At 40.4% G+C, this 14,403-nt stretch overlaps 2 protein-coding genes across 3 annotated transcripts in view; one reads left to right on the top strand and one right to left on the bottom strand.

The window, feature by feature from the left end:
- Positions 1-9,304, bottom strand: part of LOC126177136 (pyridoxal phosphate homeostasis protein) — a 71,147-nt gene extending 61,843 nt beyond the window's left edge. Inside the window, exons 1-2 of the mRNA XM_049924408.1 lie at positions 9,015-9,304; positions 8,797-8,940 (exon numbers count right to left, since the gene is read on the bottom strand). Coding sequence (XP_049780365.1) covers positions 8,797-8,940; positions 9,015-9,107 — 237 coding nt within the window. The 5' untranslated portion in view covers positions 9,108-9,304. The remainder of the gene's footprint in view (positions 1-8,796; positions 8,941-9,014) is intronic.
- Positions 9,305-9,480: 176 nt separating this feature from the next.
- The window catches only part of LOC126177135 (glycerol-3-phosphate acyltransferase 1, mitochondrial), a 406,498-nt gene continuing 401,575 nt past the window's right edge, over positions 9,481-14,403 (top strand). For both annotated transcript variants that reach the window (XM_049924403.1, XM_049924404.1), the window contains exon 1: positions 9,481-9,943. The gene's annotated coding sequence lies outside the window, so the exon portion shown is untranslated. The remainder of the gene's footprint in view (positions 9,944-14,403) is intronic.

Here is a 14,403-nt window from a genome sequence, read left to right as displayed (position 1 = left end):
CTCCCGACAAACGGACGGAGGGACCAATTGGCATTTTCGGAAGGTATCAGCTCGGGTAATCACCCCTCCCTGGGCCTGGCCGTTACCAGGGGGTACGTACGTGTCCTACCTGTGTACCCGGGGCGGGGAATTACGCGTTACCCCGTCACCGGCTACGCACGAAGGGCGTGGGTCGGCCTTCAGACACGCACAGGGAGGAAGAAAGAGAAAGGGAAAGGAAGGAAGAGAGGTCTCAAACGCCGCAGCGGAGAAAAGAGAAAGAAGAGGTAAGGAAAAGAGAAGGACAAAGGAAGGAAGAAGACAGAGAAGGACAAAGGAAGGAAGAAGACATAAAATCAAGGAAGGCAAAGAATGCAGTACATTTACGGGCGTCCGTCTCCGGACGTAGGCACAAACCATACTCCCAGATGGGGAGAAAGGGAAGGAAAGAGCCAGAGGTGAGGGGAGGAGGGGCGAAGATAGGGATGGGGAAGGATGCGGAATGGGAAGGTATGCAGCCCGGAAAGGAAGGAAGGCCACATTAGCTCGGGGTCCCGTGCTCGCTACGCACGTATCCACAAAAGAGTTGTGGACCCCCTGGGGGGTGCCACTGTCCCAATGTCCAGTGCCAATGGTGGCGAGCCCATTTCAGTCATAGTTGCCAATATCATTGTGTTAAACATGGGCACGAGCATGGGTCGTCAGGTGCAGAGGCCCATTGTTAGGATGGTTCGGTTCACTGTGTGTTTAAACATATTTGTACCGTGCCCAGCATTAAAGTCTGATGTTAGTTCCGGCACCGTTCACTGCCTACGCTGTTTTACCAGTCTGCACAGCCTATGGTGCCCAACATCTGCAATGAGGGCCGGCCACCCACCCCCACAACATCTGGACGTGGTTTCCCTTTCCCTGTGGTCTGAAGACACCACAGCGTTCCTCAAACACCTGACAAGTCGCGCAGTTTTCGAAATGCACATGCTGAGCCTCCAGGTCATCACAATCTGCCCTCTGTCAAACTCAGATTGTGCGTCTTCCTCATTCTACACATGGACTGCAGTCTCACTGATACTACAAGCACCAAGTGTGTATGACTAGCAGTCATTCCTCCCCAAGTGACACTGCTATTGCCAGGATGTGTTTATATTGATAGGTCGGTGGTAATAATGTTCTGACTGATCAGTGTATGTACCCTGCAAACCTGCTTACGGTTTATGGCAAAGGGAATTTGATACCATTCTCTTTCTCCTTTACTATAACACTCTTGTATGATGCTTATTAAGAACAGCTGTTGGTATGCCATGATGTGAGCTTCAATCTCACTAATTTTCCCACGTACCTATTCCACAAGACTTAGGTGGCAGGAAGTAATATGTTTTCCTACCCATTTTGATCCTCCCCCCATGAACCATGGACCTTGCCGTTGGTGGGGAGGAAATACAGAAGCGTCCGATCCTACCCGTCGGCTTTGACCCATGACGTCACAAATATGGTGGAAACTACCATAAACGACAATTCCAATATGGCGGATATAAAAACATCGCATACGTATCATAAACACGAAAATACATAGAAAAACAACACACACACACACAGGTTTCACAAAAAGCCTAATGACTAACGGGACAAGCGTGGGAAATTGGGGGTTTTTGGGTGGGGAGAAACTAAATATACACAAATTTAGCCACCGACCGCCATACAAAACCACGCAAAACGACGAAAAAATCGACATCACAAAACTCACCAAATACCACAAAACACATTCTTATCCGGAATCAGACACTTCCCTTGACCTATATAGATCTACAGCAGCTCCCGATCCCATAAATTGGGATCGAACACTTCCCTTGACCCATATAGCTCAACAGCAACTCCCGATCCCATCTCCCATTACAAAAATCAACATACTCCACCAAACATTGAGACTGAACACTTCCCTCCAACTATATAGCTCAACAGCAGGTACCAAACCCATAACTTAGGATCGACCACTACCCATGACCTATGAACTCAAACATCTCCAAAACGAATACCAATACCAACCTTCACAGCCACAAATCTCAATGAAACACTTCCCTATACCCAATACACAACACATACGCCAAAAACAAAAAAAGGGAACTTACCACAAAAAACCACAACTGAATACACTTAATAACAAACTCACCCGACGTACAGCAATCATCATTACATTAACCATCACACAAAACAGTTAACTCACTAATACAAATTCCGCTTCAAAACCACGCACGCAGCACTCACCACTGAGCAACAGCAAACTGACCCCAGCACACCAAACAAACGTAAACCATGAACACACCACCAGGGGGCACAACAAACAACAACACGACATCTACAAACACGCCACAATCACAAACCAAACTCCGCGCCGTAATGACGTCACACCACAACACGCTTACGTCACGGGTCAAAGCCGACGCGTGAGATCGGATGTTTCTGTTGACCCGGTGGGGAGGCTTGTGTGCCTCAGCAATACAGATAGCTGTACCGTAGGTGCAACCACAATGGAGGGATATCTGTTGAGAGGCCAGACAAACGTGTGGTTCCTGAAGAGGGGCAGTAGCCTTTTCAGTAGTTGCAGGGGCAACAGTCTGGATGATGGACTGATCTGGCCTTGTAACACTAACCAAAATGGCCTTGCTGTGCTGGTACTGCGAACGGCTGAAAGCAAGGGGAAACTATGGCCGTAATTTTTCCCGAGGGCATGCAGGTTTACTGTATGATTAAATGATGGCGTCCTCTTGGGTAAAATATTCCAGAGGTAAAATAGTCCACCATTCGGATCTCCGGGCGGGGACTACTCAAGAGGATGTCATTATTAGGAGAAAGAAAACTGGCGTTCTATGGATCGGTGGCAGGAGGAACACGACATCTGGTCAGGTGATTACAGGGTTATAAACACAAAATCAAATAGGGGTAAAGCAGGAGTAGGTTTAATAATGAATAGGAAAATAGGAATGCGGGTAAGCTACTACACACAGCATAGTGAACGCATTATTGTGGCCAAGATAGATACGAAGCCCACACCTACTACAGTAGTACAAGTTTATATGCCAACTAGCTCTGCAGATGAAGAAATTGAAGAAATGTATGATGAGATAAAAGAAATTATTCAGATAGTGAAGGGTGACGAAAATTTAATAGTCATGGGTGACTGGAATTCGAGAGTAGGAAAAGGGAGAGAAGGAAACTTAGTGGGTGAATATGGATTGGGGGAGAGAAATGAAAGAGGAAGCCGTCTGGTAGAATTTTACACAAAGCACAAATTAATCATAGCTAACACTTGGTTTAAGAATCATGAAAGGAGGTTGTATACATGGAAGAATCCTGGAGATACTAAAAGGTATCAGATAGATTATATAATGGTAAGACAGATATTTAGGAACCAGGTTTTAAATTGTAAGACATTTCCAGGGGCACATGTGGACTCTGACCACAATCTATTGGTTATGACCGGTAGATTAAAACTGAAGAAACTGCAAAAAGGTGGGAACCTAAGGAGATGGGACCTGGATAAACTGAAAGAACCAGAGGTTGTACAGAGTTTCAGGGAGAGCATAAGGAAACAATTGACAGGAATGGGGGAAAGAAGTACAGTAGAAGAAGAATGGGTAGGTCTGGGGGATGAAGTAGTGAAGGCAGCAGAGGATTAAGTAGGTAAAAAGACGAGGGCTAGTAGAAATCCTTGGGTAACAGAAGAAATACTGAATTTAATTGATGAACGGAGAAAATTTAAAAATGCAGTACATGAAGCAGGCAAAAAGGAATACAAACGTCTCAAAAATGAAATCGACAGGAAGTACAAAATGGCTAAGCAGGGATGGCTAGAGGACAAATGTAAAGATGTAGAGGCTTATCACATGAGGGGTAAGATAGATACTGCCTACAGGAAAATTAAAGAGACCTTTGGAGGAAAGAGAACCACTTGTGTGAAAGAATATCAAGAGCTCAGATGGAAACCCAGTTCTAAGCAAAGAAGTGAAAGCAGAAAGGTGGAAAGAGTATATAGAGAGTCTATACGAGGGTGATGTACTTGAGGACAATATTATGGAAATGGAAGAGGATGTAGATGAAGATGAAATGGGAGATACGATACTGCGTGAAGAGTTTGACAGAGCACTGAAAGACCCGAGTCGAAACAAAGCCCCCGGAGTAGATCACATTCAATTGCAACTACTGACGGCCTTGGGAGGGTCAGTCCTGACAAAACTCTACCATCTGGTGAGCAAGATGTATGAAACAGGCGAAATACCTTCAGACTTCAAGAAGAATATAATAATTCCAATCCCAAAGAACGCAGGTGTTGACAGATGTGAAAATTACGGAAATACGGAAGCGTCCGATCCCACCCATCTGCTTTGACCCATGACGTCACAAATATGGCGGAAACAAAAACAATCACACACTCTTTCCACAAGAAGCCTAATGATACTAACAGGACAAGCGCGGGAAATGGTGTGTTTTGGGTGGGGTGGGGTGGGGGGGGGCGCAAACTAAATATAAACAAATTTAGACACCTTAGGTAGCTACAACGTGTATGTGAAGACAGCCATGCATGAATACCCACCCACCTCCCCAGGGGTCGTAACCCCTGCAACCCATAGAAGATAAAGATGCTTCAGTAGCTGATTAGTGTTTTTTGTCTTTTTTTAAAAAAAAATCTCACGGGATAGAACGAACAGATCAGAAAGATAAATATAATAAACTAAAACAGAAATTGGAGGAAACAGATAATTAAAATAAGTAACGAGCGTTTTTAAATTAAGAAAAAAAAAAATCTCACGAGATAGAACGAACAGATCAGAAAAGTAATTAAAATAAGATAAAACAGAACTGGAGACAGCCACACTCAAACCAAACTCCGCGCCGTCATGACGTCACACACGACAACACCCTTACGTCACGGGTCAAAGCCGACGCGTGGGATCGGACGCTTCTGTCGACCCAAAATTACCGAACAGTCAGTTTAATAAGCCACAGCTGCAAAATACTAACACGAATTCTTTACAGACAAATCGAAAAACTGGTAGAAGCCGACTTCGGGGAAGATCAGTTTGGATTCCGTAGAAAAATGGGAACACGTGAGGCAATACTGACCTTACGACTTATCTTAGAAGAAAGAATAAGGAAAGGCAAACCTACGTTTCTAGCATTTGTAGACTTAGTGAAAGATTTTGACAATGTTGACTGGAATACTATCTTTCAAATTCTGAAGGTGGCAGGGGTAAAATACAAGGAGCGAAAGGCTATTTACAATTTGTACAGAAACCAGATGGCACTTATAAGAGTCAAGGGACATGAAAGGGAAGCAGTTGTTGGGAAGGGAGTAAGACAGGGTTGTAGCCTCTCCCCGATGTTATTCAATCTGTATATTGAGCAAGCAGTAAAGGAAACAAAAGAAAAATTCGGAGTTGGTATTAAAGTCCATGGAGAAGAAATAAAAACTTTGAGGTTTGCCGATGACATTGTAATTCTGTCAGAGACAGCAAAGGACTTGGAAGAGCAGTTGAACGGAATGGATAGCGTCTTGAAAGGAGGATATAAGATGAACATCAACAAAAGCAAAACAAGGATAATGGAATGTAGTCAAAGTAAGTCGGGTGATGCTGAGGGAACTAGATTAGGAAATGAGACACTTAAAGTAGTAAAGGAGTTTTGCTATTTGGGGAGCAAAATAACTGATGATGGTCGAAGTAGAGAGGATATAAAATGTAGACTGGCAATGGCAAGGAAAGCGTTTCTGAAGAAGAGAAATTTGTTAACATCGAGTATAGATTTAAGTGTCAGGAAGTCATTTCTGAAAGTATTTGTATGGAGTGTAGCCATGTATGGAAGTGAAACATGGACGATAGATAGTTTGGACAAGAAGAGAATAGAAGCTTTTGAAATGTGGTGCTACAGAAGAATGCTGAAGATTAGATGGGTAGATCACAAAACTAATGAGGAAGTATTGAATAGGATTGGGGAGAAGAGAAGTTTGTGGCACAACTTGACCAGAAGAAGGGATCGGTTGGTAGGACATGTTCTGAGGCATCAAGGGATCACCAATTTAATATTGGAGGGCAGCGTGGAGGGTAAAAATCGTAGAGGGAGACCAAGAGATGAATACACTAAGCAGATTCAAAAGGATGTAGGTTGCAGTAGGTACTGTGAGATGATGAAGCTTGCACAGGATAGAGTAGCATGGAGAGCTGCATCAAACCAGTCTCAGGACTGAAGACCACAACAACAACAAAACAACAACAACAACCCATTTTGAATGTATACTTTGCAAATTTTATCAGTAAATTTCTCTGTCATAATGAAAACCCCTTGTGTCTGCCTTGTGAGTTTGTTGAGCATCTCTGTAAGGCAACAGTATTCACTAAACAATTCCAAGACAAAATGTGTTATTCTTTGTTGGATCTTCTACATCTCCTCTTTTATAGAAATAATTGTTGTAGAAACCTGATCTGGTAAAGGTCCAAAACTGAGGAGCAACTGGTCTCACAAATGTTTTGCAAGCCACTTCTTTTGTGGATGAATTACTACATTTCCTGGGTCTAAATGAATGTTCAATCTGAGTCGTCGGATTTGGCCAGTGATGTAATGTTAATGGCTGCTGTCCTGTCACTTTTCAATACTTATATTCACAGTTTTGTCATTAGTTAGCAAAGCCTACGAACACAAAGGGGGAGTGAGGAAGGGGAGAAATTAGTTGTGGTGACAGATTGATCTATTGCTTAACCCAAGGTATGGGTTAGGTTGGAAGATGACGATCTGGTTGTGAAGCCAACAAATGTCGTTAAAAAAAAAAAAAGGAAACCTGGTTATGGTGGCAGACTGATCTGTTAGTTTGAAATAATTGTAAAAAACATCATGTTACAGTCTCCATAATGCTTGCAGCGTTTGTCGGACGTTTCCCATGTCACTGGTCAAAGCTGACAACTTATCTCCTTAACATTCTTCCAATGAAACTCAGCCTGGCTTCAAATTCTTCCTTGAATTAATTTTGTGAGCACCACACATTGGGTTACTCTGGAAATTTATTGTAGGTATCTTACAATTGTTACTGCTTCCACTAGGTTATTTTATTTGTTCGTATGGTTCACATGCAGTTTAAATTTACAGGCATTTAACATTAGTAATACTATTTGTAACAGGAATAGGAAAACACAAAGCAACATATAAAAACTAACTAAATGTCAATGTCTAGGTTCCTGATCCAGATAGGGGCAATATCATCAGCTTTCATGAGGTTGCTCCAACTCCCCTGGTAGGAATGCAAGGGGCATTAATGTGCTTTATTGTCTGGTTCAGAGCCCCACAGTCACAAATCAGAGACTCTGTAGCATCCCATCTGTAAAGAGAGTCTGCACATCCTACATGCCCAGTGCAAGCTCTGTTCAACTTGATCCACAGATTCGAGTTGAGTTCTGTGCCGACAGTATCACCGTTATGCTTTCAGAACAACGCTCTTCAGGATTTTCAAGCTGCCAGCTCTGGTCCCACAGATCTCTCACCCTGGTATTTCTGGCATCTAGCTGTTCTGCTTACTGCAATGGTGGGTTGCTTGAATGGAGTCTATTTTGTTGTAAACTTGATGTCTTCCTGTATGGGTAATTCCAGGTTCTCCCACAGCTTGTGGTATTCCCTAACCAAGGCATAACTTCTGCAGATTGCGGGTGGATTGATGTTGCTCAGCAGAGGAAGCCCAATAAATCTGTCTTGGCCAGACTGCCCCAGTTACAACTGAGGTTGAAATTTAACAGTAAGGCACCTCTTTGCCCTGTTAGATGTGATGTCATATTTATTTACTGCACATTCAGATTCAATTGGCAGTTCCTGCACCAATAATGGTTTATTTACATCTGCAAACATACTTTGCAAACCCCAATGAAATGCACAGCAGACGGCAGTTCCCACTGTAACAGTTGCTAGGGCTTCTTCCCATTCCTTTCACTTCATGGAGCTCGGAAAGAATAATAATTTAAATTTTACTGTGTGCACTGTAATTAATCTAATCTTGTCTGATAATTCCTAAAGGAGTCATAGGCTGCGGGTTCTTGTACATTTAAAGTTGGATCTAGAAAATTTCTAACTAGACTTTCACATAACGATGTGTGTCTATCTTCAAGTGTGTGCCAATCCGGTTATTTCAGCACCCCTGTTATGCTCTATTTCAGCATCTCCATGGGCCAAGCAAACTTTTAACCATTTGTGTACATTCAAGGTCCTGTATGGTAAGGATGGCACACATTTACACAGTATTATAAGATGGATCACAAGAGTGTTCCGTAAGCCACCTTCTTCTCAGACTGACTTCATTTCCCTAGTATTCTACAAAAGAACCATAGTCTGCTACTTGCTTTACTTCTAACTGAACCTACATTATCGTACCACTCCATATCCCTACAAACTGATACATCCAGAATTCAATATAAGTACTGCTAAATACTCTAATGAATGCTGAAGGATTTTTATTGAACTTCTTCAGGCTGACAGGTGAAATTCGACATGGACAGTCTTGTTCTCACTTATCTCAACCACACAATTACCAACACTATCACAGAATTTTTCTGTGTCACACACTGCACTATAATAGTGTCAAAAACGGAAAAAAAGGCGGTTGATGGGTGGGAGCACTAATCGCATATTAAAAAATGAGTAGTGGGGGGGGGGGGGGGGGGGCTAGGCGCATACTAGCTAATTAAGAGTTAAAAAAATTAAGGTACCGTTGGTAATCCTCTGCATAAACTGGATATGGATACTGCAACAGTAACCTCTTATTTTAAAACTTATTGTTTATTCAGTACTTACATCAGGATCATTCCCCTTTTCAATCAATTCTTGTACATAATTCTCTCCAAAATGACGTTGGCCATTTTCGTATGCTGCTATTACCAATTCCTTTGGCTTAGTTTTGCTGACAGCCACTAATCTTGGTTCGTGGGTTTTGTACTCCTACGAAATTTGATGTACTTTACAAAACATGATACGTGATACAAGCTAAAACAGTAATTCTGCATCGTACTTACTGGTGGTCTACGTTCGGCTGCGGCTCTGACTTTATTAAGGATCACACCCAAGTTCTTGGCAATATCTAGTTCTCCCATTACTGTGCGTATCATTGGAAATTCTAGAACACTACCATATGTTGCATGTATAGAACGGTACAAATCCAGAAAAAAAAATTATCTCTGCGAGACGATACCACGTGATTTTTTTCCCACTGTCTTTAATACCTAAACGCTGTTAATAGATACATGTCGCTGCTCTACTCGTTGATGAAAATTGCTCGAATCATCTAGTACAAGTACCCACATCCTTACTGCCACAGAAGATTCATGAAAGTGAGTGGTGGCATCCCAGCATCTGCACCCTTCTTGAAACCTAGGTAAAGAACTGTCGGTATAAAACCAATATGGAAAATACACTTTGCTGTATCAATGATAATTGTTAAACGTTTTTTTGTTTCTGGATTCATTTTAACCATTTTAACTTAATATGTATGCCCTACACGCAGTTTCACACTTGCTGTCTCACACACTCACGGTAAACCAGTATTACTGTGGTGTGTACGCCGCTTACAGTACTACCACATTTTCCAAAGATATGTAAACGTATTACTCATAATTACTGTCGTTTAAAGCAAGTACTCTGCTTGCGTACTCTGGGCTATGTACAACGAAAAGGATATTTTAAGCACCCGCAGAAAGTTTTTTATACAAAGTATAAAAAGAAAAAAACGCTGTAAAAAAAAATTCACTTCATAGATGCTACTTTAAATACTATCACGTGGTAGACAAATGATAATAGGAAGATCATATAGCGCGAAAAGTGATTTAATTGTTGTAATGATTCTAGCTGTAAATCGACGGCTATTTTTAGAGTATAGAGAATAGAAAGAAAGAAGAATTGGAGAATACGCTTGCTCTTAGCATCGTATGTGATTTAAGTGTTTTCGGTAAGCAGTCACCTTTTACCACTAATACACAACTGGAATGAAAATGTAGATTTTTCTCTTATTCTGGACATTTAGCAATCTCCTTGGCAAGTGTTGCAAAGTTGTGAGCAATCCTATAGAATTTGAGATTTTAAAAATGTGTTTAATGCGAGCATGCCTATGTGAGTTTATTCTCCACCAAGTATATGCCATGTAACAGTGATGTAGACCTACTTGATTGTCTTAAAAACCTTTCAGCTTGATGCACTTTCATTATATGTTCTTAACGTTTCGCGTTGTTAAGATTCTGTAATGAGAGGACTTGTTAAAACATCAGAATCTGGATTTTATATGGAAGGAGATAGATATAAACCCTCGTCTTTAAGTCCTGATTAGCTTCTCTCTCTCTCTCTCTCTCTCTCTCTCTCTCTCTCTCTCTCTCTCTCTCTGTGTGTGTGTGTGTGTGTGTGTGTGTGTGTGTGTGTGTAGAAAAACTATTGAGAAAGGGGGACGGAAATTGTTGGTGGCACAAATGTAATAGATAGGTTGTTGGCAATTGTCTGACAGTACTTGCCCACCTGGGCAGAAATGCCATCAATGGCAGTGTGATATCATGCACAATTGAGTGTTTTAGATCGAGTTTGTGTATTGTGAGTAGCACTTAAAGCTGAGGATGGGGAGAGTGGTTGGCAGATGGTTGTTTCCAAATTTCATATAAATATTCAGAATACAATGAATTATATTATGTGTCTGTAAGATCCCCTGATGTTGAATTCATCCAGTCTTCTAGTCACTCAAGAGAGTGATTTTTGTGATGGTTAAAAAATGAATATAGACTAGTTCCATGAATAGTTGCTACCATGTTACACATGTTTGGATGAAAACAGTTTTTGTGCGGAGAAGACCAAAGCAAGATCAGCAATTAAAGAGAGCAGGCAGGAGATTTTTATCAATGACAGAGTTTGTAAATACCTGCTCTCAATCTGGGAGACAGACATGACATTGACAATAAACTGAAAGACATCAGTGTTTACTCTCATGTGTGACAGATATCCTCTTTGAATCTTTAAATTTGACCAAGGCCCCTACCACCTGAGTATTTCTCACCCTGTTTTATTATTGTTGGTCCATATGGTGTCTATTACATTTTTACCCATCTCACTTTTACTATTACAAATCACCTGGCTAGAAGGTTTTGTTTACTCTTTAAGGGGACTGGTCTGTGAATACCAGGGGAAATCTTGAGAAAATTGTCAGTTTTCTAATCAGCATAACTCAAAGAATGAGATTTGTAAGCACATATAATGCTTACCATCTTTTAAAACATCTTTTGGGAACATTTGTATATATGAACCTCAGCTTTAGCTGTTCCACCTCTTTTAATTGTATTTTTTTGGTGCAAGTGAAATAGACCATGCTAATTATTTATGTACATCATAGGTACACGTTACTGAAAATACAAAGTAGGTTTATTTTTTTCTTGTAAGTTCTTTGCCATATCATCTACAAAGCAGTGTGTTGAAAAAATGGTGCTGTATAAATAGTGGTACAAAAAAAATTGTAAGTATGATTATCAAAAATTTTGGAAATTAATTCAAAAAAACATTTTATTTTCACAGTTAAGTCACAAGAGTAGTCTACTTTTTAATCATGCATGTTTTAAGACAGTATACAGAATTTCAGCCGTCTGTCTTTTATAGTATTTAGCCAAAGTGTACCAGAACATGAAATAATTTAACTTTCGGGAAATTCAAGTTAAAGTTAAAACTTGTGTTTGTTATTAAACTTGCATGACACTAATGCATCCCAGTTCCATATTCATCTTGTTACCTGTGTTTTTCTTCCTCCCTTCTCTTTTTCACACTTCTTATTCTTGCTTCTTTGGTGGCTTCCAACAAGGATTTTTCTGCTTCAAAGAATCTCCTTCAGTCAATGGCTATTGGAGCTCTATGCATATTTAGTCCACCAGGCACTCCCATCAGTTCCATAACATTAAGCCTTTACATTGCACCATCATTGAAACATGGAACAGCATCTAGCACACCTATTTTCAGAGTATTTTGTCCTACTAGAACAGTTTTTGGTACCCGTTCCCATATACAGTTGTTGAAACTTTCATTTGGATTTCGAGTGCTACCATGTAAACATTTCTCTAATAACATTGTGTCACTAAGATTCCTATATATAGGTTTTATAACTTCCATTATAGCAGATGGCGAAGAATGTTTATGGTTGTAGGTTTCACCTTGAGTAACAGCCCTCTGGTAGCCACCCCATGAATCACTGCCAGGTGAGCAGAGTGCATGACAGGGTTGTCATCTGTGGAGGATATATGAAAGAAGGTAGCCCATACTGCGTTTTTCATTCTCTCAAGGTCATTTTTATTTTGTCTTACGGCTTGCCCATGATAATACTGCAACCTGTCTATTTCTTCATCTGTAAGCTGACCATACCCACAAATTCACTTACCATCAGCTAATCTTTCCTTTCAAATTCCTCTTCAGGTTCCTCAGACTTGTACCTAACCTTTTCTAGACATGTCCAACACATTACATTTCTTCAATTTTTGTGTCAGCATAAGATTAGGATTCACAGACTTTTTGGTACCCTTTTGAGTCTCCACCTCCTAGGTAAGATTTATACATAACACCATATTTCTCTATTGACCTGTGAATTATCTTCAAAACACCTTCAGATTCCATCCTTCCACTATAACCACTAAAATCAAGCAAACATTTATGATTTTCGTTTTCACTAATACAGCCATGACAGTACTTGGTAATACATTCCACAAGAATAACGTTACCATTGTCCAAGGAGGTAGCTGCCTCTACACCATTTAGGGAACTGTGGCCTCTTCAGTGCCAGGATGCATCCAGGGCTGCAGACATATGTGTATTGCTGTCATTCATGTCTACACTTTCTTGAACAGCATTTATCATACTATCATTTCTTACTTCTTCTAAAGTCTGTAGAATAATTTCACCGTGCCTGTCAGATCTTGTAGGGGCAGGTAAGTCCATAGGATTACAGAAAATTTGTGCACTTCTGTACCCCTTTGCCTATATACCTCATAGCATAAGCAAGTTTAATATTTGTATTATACACTGTCTGTTTAGTTATGCCACATGTATAACCACATTCGCTTAAATCACAAAAATTACAAACAATTCTTAATTTTGACGCGCCTCTTCTAGCATGTATCTCCTCAACTACCTTCACACCACCAAGTTTTATTTATTAGTTCAGGTAGAGCAGAGAGTTAAACAATAACACAACATGAATCAATAGTTGGTGTCTCTATGTTATCAGCATTAATACTGCCCAGCCCGTTGTCCAAATATTTCAGTTAGCTTCGAAGCACTTCACGTAGTTGAAGCTGATTCAAGTGTTGTATCACGTTGTACTTCAGTATTAGCAGAGTTAATTCATTTGGTGAAATGTTTTCCATAAAATTTATGTTGTTTAACACTGAACTTCTTAATTCGTCCCATTGCTTTATAGTGCAATAAGAAACTCATGCACACAATTACTTCACTGGAAACAAAATATTCATGCCAAGACAACAGCAAACAATGACTAAACTCTCTGTATAAACAAAAGATAAGCAAATGTAAAGGTTTTGCAGGTTAACCAAATAAGGGACTAAAAAGTCTTAAAAACAAGACAATTGAGAGCAAAACTTCAGTTTCAACAGAGCTGACTGTGACTCATGTGGATGCCTTGGTGCATGCAGTCACTTTTAAATTCCTCTAATTTTGCTAATTTCTGCAGTCCATTTTCCTGGAAGTAAATTTTTTTGTCGTCCAGAAAACTACAGAAAATTTTTTAAGACCAAATTAAAAAATCGATTTTTTGACAGTAATTCATGTACAAGTCTCCTTAACTGTGTTCATCCTGATATGGGTTGGTGAGGGGTCAGGTGCAGGTGGCGTTTCTCTTGTCACAGACAAGCCCTGGGAGAACCCTTGTCTGCTCTGACATACATATTGACCTGGCTTTTCCTTTCCCTTTAATTATTTATCATCTGTAGCATCAGTATTGCTTTCAGTGCCTCAGTTTTATCTCTCCTATGTAATTACATAATTCATTCAAATAACATTCAAATGTCACTAATTCCAGATGTACTACCTCTTGACCAAGGTGTGATGACATTACTGTTTAGCCCTTATTACACCCCCACCCCCTTCCCACCCTCTTCATCCGCCTGAGGACCACTAAGCTTCTTCATCAATGGAAGCAATTATAAGCCATTGCTGCTTCACCTGAGTGCTGGAATAACTGGGTTGTCTTACTCATTTTGTGAGGTTTTCAGTTATGATTACAATCCAATTTTGATGCTTCCTTGCAGAACTCTTTATTGGGTACTTTATTTGTAGCTACTATTAAGTACATCTATACAGGCCGAATGTCTGTAGTAAAGGCACCAGTTATATGTGATATAATTAAGCATGATCTTTCTTTATACTGCTCATCTTCAG

The sequence above is a fragment of the Schistocerca cancellata genome, chromosome 3 (genome assembly GCF_023864275.1).
Source record: "Schistocerca cancellata isolate TAMUIC-IGC-003103 chromosome 3, iqSchCanc2.1, whole genome shotgun sequence".
In the NCBI taxonomy this organism is placed as follows: domain Eukaryota; kingdom Metazoa; phylum Arthropoda; class Insecta; order Orthoptera; family Acrididae; genus Schistocerca; species Schistocerca cancellata.
The sequence above is the reverse complement of the archived record's forward strand: the minus strand, read 5'-3'. Positions and strand labels throughout refer to the sequence as shown.